The sequence below is a fragment of the Purpureocillium takamizusanense genome, chromosome 11, assembly GCF_022605165.1.
Source record: "Purpureocillium takamizusanense chromosome 11, complete sequence".
Lineage (NCBI taxonomy): Eukaryota > Fungi > Ascomycota > Sordariomycetes > Hypocreales > Ophiocordycipitaceae > Purpureocillium > Purpureocillium takamizusanense.
Window position 1 is genome coordinate 825,694 of NC_063078.1, and position 7,308 is coordinate 833,001.

Consider the following 7,308-nt stretch of genomic DNA (forward strand, 5'->3'; position numbering starts at 1 on the left):
GAGAGGGGTCGGTCACCCAACGATAAAGACGCGTACGTGCCCATGAGTGATCTATGAGTAATGTTCTTGTATTCCAAGACGTGGTAGTAGGTGGTATCAGAAAAAAAAAGAAGAAGAAAAAGGCGTCGCTTCGTATCTAATGCATGAAGGCTCCTCCCAGATGCTAATAATGTCTGATGATGCAAGGGGAAAAAAGGACCAGAGCCAGGGCGCGGCGTGCCTTGGCAGAGGCGGCGCGTGGTATCGATCGCTCTCCAGCGTCTGTCTGCCAGCCTAGCTCCAAGAAAATAGTCGTTGAACAAAGGGAAGAATAGTAGAAGTAGACCCCTCCTCGTGCTGGGTAGGTAGGTGACCACACCATGGGTCCACCGCCGCTGCCGCCCAACACAACTTCGCCACTACCGAGCCGCTGCGGCTCTCATGAAGAGCCAAAGGGCTTGCCAAAATTGCTGGTGCTCTTGAACTTGAGGGGTACCTCGGGCTCGAGGTTTTGGCCATCCTCCGTGTCGTCTTCTCCATCAAAACCACCGACAGCCTGAACAGCATGCGGGACATCGCCACCGGTCTGGGCTACTTGCGTCGATCTCTGCTCCGAGAGGTCAGAAACCTCGAACAGTCCAGTGGGTGCGTCTTCGTCCTCGTCCTCTGACTGGAGAACACTTGGTAAAGCATGCTGCCCGCGGCTGACAGATTCCAGCTTTTTGTTAAGTTGCTCGAAGAACAGGTCGTCCTGTGCCGGCAGATTCTTCAACATGAGGGGCCCTTTGAGAGGCATGTCATCACTCGGTTGTAGATGACCATCGGTATCGGCTTCGGCTTCGTCACCCTCAGTGTTGTGATGCGGCTGGCGAGGCGCCTTGTTCAAGCCCGGATCGTCGGTGTGGAGACGGGCGCTGACGTCGTCGGCCTGCTGTGCTGCTACACCAGACTCCGCCGACGGTGTCCCGCCACGACTTTGCTCAGTGGTGGATCGCCCCCCTGTCGCTGTCATAGTAGGAAGCAGGGACAAAGAGTGATTAGGCGTGTGACCGGCGTGCATTGTCAAACGTCGTGACTCTTCGGCGGCTAGGACTTGCATCGTTTGGTCTCTGGCGGTGGTGCGATTCAACCGAGGAGTTCTACCTCGATCGATGGACAGATTATGTGGAGACCACCGCCTAGTGCGTGAATCCCGTCTCCTGGACATCGCCTCGCGGCTCTGGCCAAGCCTACGAGTAGAAGGGCTCGGCTGGAGTTGGACTCTTGGCGGTGAAAATGTGGCACGCTTGAGCGCATTCGCTTTGATGGGTATGCCCTCGAGTTTGGGGTCAATCTCGTGGACGTCAATGACCGTGAGAAGCTTGTCCTCAGGGGAGGGTGATGCAAGGAAATCCTTCTCCGGGGATTTCTGCGGTAGAATCCGGGGGTCGAGTGCAGCGACCTGCATAGGTACCGGATGTCCGATAGGGGATGTGCGAGCACTGCCCTGGCTGAGAAAATGAGGTCTTCTTGATGCTCCATCGAGGCCCGGGGGTAATGACAAGATATCTGCTCTCGAGCTGGCGCTCTGAAGAGATGGGTTTGGCGACAGGATAGACGTCGAGGGGTCCGATGACGACGTCGAATCACCCGCGATACCTTCCACCATGTTGCGAGGCTGGCCCACAGCCTGTCGGGGGCCACGGTCCAGGGCCTCGCGGGCCGACTGGGCTGACCTGAACGCTGCATTCTCCTCCTGCAGGACAAGAACCTGGGCGCGGAGGGCGTCCAACTGCTGCTCCATAGAATCCTTCTCGTTGGACCACTGTTGGCGGGCGTTGTCCATGGCTGCTTGTAGACGCACGAGGTTGGCATCGGCTTGTTGCCTTTCGGGTTCCAGCCGCTCGCGGTCGGCCATCCAAGCCTGGATGAGAAATGAAAGCTGCTGTCGGAGCAAATGGATGGCGTCAAGAAGCTCGTGCTGGGGTGCTGTAGCATCGGTGGAGACGGACCGCTGTAATGGAGGCAGAGGCGGAGAAAGGGGCGAAGGTCCGGTCCCGACGCTCGGTACCGAGTTTACCAAAGGCAGCCAGGGCAATATGCTTCCCGAGTGACCAGGGTAGGGAGGGGTGGAGTTGTCGTGTAAGCCCTGAACGTTGAGGCCTAGGCCCAAAGACGTCAAAGTATGCAAAGAGCTTTCCGCTCTAGCTGTGCCCGAAACGTTTGTATTCGAGGGACCAAAGTTGGGGTTATGCGATGGTACGTTGTCTGCACCGCTGAATTGACTTCGCTGCAAGGCAACCCCACGGCCCAACTCGGCGGGGGCACGAGAATACAACGTAGAATGCCCGTCGGGAACGAATTTCTGTGTCGCAGCGCCTAGTGTGTCGCCGGGCGTGGAAGTATTCTCCGAAGATGACCAGCCGGTGGCGCTCAGAGGCGAAAAACCTCTGTCTAGACGCGGTGAAGCCGTGATTGTGTCATTGCGCATCTCAGGGATGGCGCCTGCCACCGAAGAGGCTGCGGACATGCTGCCGGAATCGGGGGATTGCTGCTTCCCGCCGACATGACCAAAAGCTGAGCATCCCAGGCCTGGACTAGCGGTCAAGCTGAGCGTGGTCTCTGAGTGATTGGGTGACGCAGGCGCAAGGGTGTCGCCAATCGCACCGGACGGCAGGAAGCTGTCAGAGACCATGTCGCCTCGGTGCGAAAGGGGTAGGCCGGGGCAAGTCTATGTCCTCTCCCGAGTGGGAGGACACATGAACTGACTGCGAAACAAAGCAGCCGTGGTGTCGCGATCGAGGTGACGGATGTGAGATGACGAAAAACGTGTCGAGTCCGGGATAATGCCGCCTCAAAGACTTTAGGTCATGGGCATGTGGCAACGGGGTGGCCAAATGACAAGTTGGAGGAGGTATAGACTTTGCATGCAGGCAAGGTAGCCTCTCAGTTCTCTCAACACCAACTCCTTGATGTCGCATTACCCCGATGGATGTCTCCTTTCGAGTCGTCGCGTCGGCCTATCGGAGAGCTGAATCGATGAGCCGTGCGTCGGTCGCGGAGGGGCAGTGAAAAGGGGCCAGGACTCGCGGCCAGGTTGTGCTGCGCAGGACAAGCCGCAGCCGGCGCGGCAGACAAGTAGGGACTGATGGCCGCTGAGGGTTCAGCTGCGTTTCTGAGTAGCGAGCATGAAGTTGTGCGACGTCGGGTACCGGCGCAATATGGCTGGACCAGGCGTCCGTGGCGGCGAGGCGGCGGTATATACTGGAAGCAGGTCGACAGGTCGGCGCGGACGAGTCGCAGGTTGCATGTACGTGATGGCACGGTAAGGGGCTTAGTAGAGCATATATTGGCCGGCCTCGCTGGGATTCGTTCGATGGCACGTGCGGGTGGCGTGCATTTGTCCGTCCTCGTAAATCGGCGCCCTCGTCGTTGCAGTCTGGGGCGGCCCTCGGGGAGATCTTGGTTCGACAGCCCGTGCGGGAGGGAGACAGAGAGAGAGAGAGAGAGAGAGATTGCGACAAGGACAGGTTCCTCCAATCGCCGTGAAGCCGGAGCTGACTGACGGTGAGCCGACGGCCGGTGAAAATCGACAGTCGGTCGTTGTCGTCGTCGTCGTCGGGGCTCGCAGACTGGTGGAATGTTATGCACTGGCGACGGTCGAAGATGCGGTGTCGTGGTATTGGAGAATGTGGAGAAGGAAATCGAGGCACGGAACGAGAAGATGAGTTATTAGCAGTTACCGTCGTCACTTGTTGAGTAAGGTAGAAGCCGAGGAAACCCAGCAGGCGGGCGGGCGGTACCAATCGAAGGGTTCACTCAGTCAGGGTCCAGCTCGGCTAGCGCCCCTGGCCCACAAGGTACCCGATACATCGGGCATGTATCCCGGTCGCCTGCCAGCATGACGCGCTGAAAAGGACGCACTCCGCCCGATGACCGCCTCGTCCGCAACCCCGTGGGCTCGCGGCATCGCGGAGTTTTGGGGGCCAACAGGTGCCGCCTCAAAGTACTGGGTACCTGCAGAGTTGGGGCTCCCGTCAGGCCCTCCCCCTCCCTCGTCGCATCCCTTTTGGACGCGGTACCTTTAGTAGTTGTTACGGCCCAACTTGAAGCGCCACGATGAGGAAAAAAAAAAAGGGACCACGGCGTACTGATCGGCTGCCGCTCCCGACATTCAGGCACGGGGCACCGAGATATGATTCCAGAGGCTGGAGCTGGGAGTTCCGCGCATGAGCAAAGAAAATCGCTCTGCTCCGCTGCTGATGAGGTAGGTTAGCAAAGGCGGCAGCCACCGGTCATCCGACTGACTTGACTGCCTGACCATGCCATCCCACACATCCCGCCCCTTATTACAACTTCTTTGGTCACTTACGTATCGTATCCCAAGTTGGCGGTGGGTGGGACGGTGGCTGGCAGTGAGAGCGACGCCATGCCAACTAATTCGACACACAGACGGACGGACGGGGCGGGACGGGGCGGCCGGGACGCTTCCCGCATGGCCCAGCCAGCCAGCCATCCATCCCATCCCCCCGGGAAGCGAAGCAGACAGACGCCGACCTCGATGATGTTCTGCTTGATTGGGAGACATGGGCATGCTTCAGCTGCTCTCTGTCGCTCACCCAGCGTCTGCGGCTGGCTTTCGAGACCTGCATTAGTGGCTGCAAGCCGTCTTTTCCTCTCGCCCGTCAGATCGCCACTTTGGGAAAAGCAAAAACGCCCTCCCTCCTCCTTGTGCGTTGTTCTGGCGCTCCAACGAGTAGGCTTCAGTTCTTTACCAAGCGCGTCTGCGCATCATACTTGCCGACGAACCAGGCAAGCAACTGCGATGCCCGCTCCCAAGTCCGGGCCCGAGGCGAATGACGATTCTTCTCCATTGTGGTAGAATACAGCCGCGCGGCTTAGGGACGAGTCTTCCCATAGCTCTTGCAAATGTTTGTTCCAGCTTTGTAGTCGTGCTGCTAACGTCAAGGCTCGGGATGATTGATGTCGGCTTTCGTACACGGGCCAACGCTTTGCGATCGGCTGGCGACGCGGATGAATACCAGATTGGTATTGCAGATGTGACAGCATCTTGAGCACGGGCCAGCGAAGGATATCTGCCACGCGGGGGTGTGGTATTGCCAGATCAAACTTGTCACGCGCGAACGCATACACCGAGAATGCGCTTTTAAGCGAAGATCGAGCAACCAGGCACAGCAGCATCATCCTCAGCGACACCGCAGAAGCCACCACCTGTTCGACGGTAGATAAGCCGAGTGAATGGACCGAGTCCAAGCCGTGATGCGGTCCAAACAGGGACAAGCCAGCAGTCTTGAGGAGCCTCACTGAGAGGTCCCTCTGGTGGGAGGAGGGCTCCTTACCCTTCGCTCCCTGAGCAGGCCAAGAAATCGATGCCGAACAAACTCTGCGATGATCCGGTGAAACAAGATGTTTCCATTTCTGCCATGCTTGTCTGAACCAGCTGACTTACTACCAAGTATAACGCCACAGACAAAGACACTGCCAGGATACTCGCATTCTTCCTAGTTGTATTCCCTCGTACGTACATGTACGTAGACTCGGAAGATTTCTCTCGTCGAATTTCGATCCTGTACGACGAGAAGCAAGCCGGCCCCCGAAATGGACTGAGCATTACTCGCCCCCAACGATGCAACGTGGGAGAGAGAGTTGAGTTGGAGGAGTAACAGACCATCAAGCATGAGGTTTGGCTCAGACCGAGGAAGACAAAATCAAGAACAAACGACAACCACAAGAGGATTGCGTGCCGGCCTGGTCGCATCCTGTTTGGACCGGTGCGTTGCTTCTTTGGGCTGTATGTCTCCCGATCGGGGTGCATGCAGGTTCACGGTGGCAGCTGAGCAGCCTTTGGGAACCCGTCTGCGCGGTACCTCGGGGCGGCACCCAGGCTGTGACCTTCTGCACGCCACCGGCGCTTGACCGGGAGGCTTCCGGGGGGGGGGGGGCTTGCACGGGACAGGTTGGGGGCCGTACGGTTCGCTGGCTGGTGATTGGGGTGTTTGAAGCTGACCGTCACGCTCCAGCTGACGGCCTTCTTGATCTGCCCGCCCGTTCGTGATGCGAGCGCGAGATTTGGGCTCGACAAAAGGCCGAGTCCGATGATGAGTGTGAGAATAGGCGTGCGAAGGCGAGGCTCATGCACTGACGATGCTGGGAGAAAGAAGCATAGGCTAATGCATGCTGCAGAGACGGGGCCCTGAAACCGCCCCTGGGGAGGTCGATGAACGACTCTCCACGTTGCCGAGCCGTCGATGAAGCGTCTCGTGATACCTCATCCTCGTGTTGTGCTTCGTTGATACATGTGCCAATTTGCTCCTTTATTGTGACTGCCGCCATGTCGCCCCCTGCGATCTCTTGATGCCCTCACTGTGACCGTCACGACCCCGTGTCTCCCGTACGTATCCCTCGTAGCCCTCGTTTTCTGCATTCTCGTGCTCACATAAAGACTTCTCTGACTCTTTAAAGCTCTTTATCACAGCACACAAGGTTAGGATGTCGTACCTGATGATGCGGGCCGGTCCTGACTGAGCCCATGGCTCTTGATGATCTCGAGTTCTGGAGGGAGTTGATGTCTGATACTGATGCTTCGTATGGCTGCTGTCCATGGTGTGATTCATTTATTCAAAACCCAACGTAGGATACGTAGGGCCCATCCCTGGCAATTTTTTTCTGTCACCGCGACGTGACCAGCCCGTGGGGGCGGTTCATCCCGGTGGCAGAAATGTAAGTAGAGGCGAGAGCGAGGGATTCTTTCTCTGTCGTTGGCGTGTACCTGGAGCCTCCCTCTATCTAACAAGGCTCGCAAATGTCAGCCAGGCATGGAGTCCTTGCAAGAGGCAGGGCCCGGCCGCATTATCTACTATATTCTACCTCTCTAACTGGCCATCGCCAGTCTACCGAGGCATTCGCCATGCTTCAAATGCCCCGTTTCCCGAGAGAGCGCCATCCCGGCTGCCCGATTCTGCCATCGTTCTGCCCCCGTGGAAGTGTTGCCCAATTGCAAGAGCACGGCGAGCACGTCTGTCTTTTTCTTTCTCGGTCCAGTGGATGGGCAGACGCCAGACATGTCATGGCAGAACGGAACCAACATGGGGGGCGAGCACCATCCACTGGCCCGTCGCCAAGGACGGTGGCGTGGCGGCGTCACTTTGCTTCCTCGTCAACGAGCTGCCCAACGGGCATCGCCATCCTGCGGCCACCCCCCTCGCACCGCCAAGCAGGAGCCCATCACTGCGGAGAGAGTGCAAAGTACTTTCCTTCACGCACATTGTATCTCCCAGGTACCCCGACCCCCGCCACCAAAAGCTCCCCCTCATCATTGTTACCCTGTCA

At 58.0% G+C, this 7,308-nt stretch overlaps 1 protein-coding gene across 1 annotated transcript; it reads right to left on the reverse strand.

Moving 5' to 3' along the window:
* Nucleotides 1-38: 38 nt before the first annotated feature.
* Nucleotides 39-3,713, reverse strand: JDV02_010157 (uncharacterized protein). Its single transcript, XM_047991877.1, has one exon. The coding sequence runs from the start codon at nucleotides 2,651-2,653 to the stop codon at nucleotides 419-421; it is 2,235 nt and encodes a 744-aa protein (XP_047847890.1). The 5' UTR covers nucleotides 2,654-3,713; the 3' UTR covers nucleotides 39-418.
* Between the last annotated feature and the right edge of the window lie 3,595 nt (nucleotides 3,714-7,308).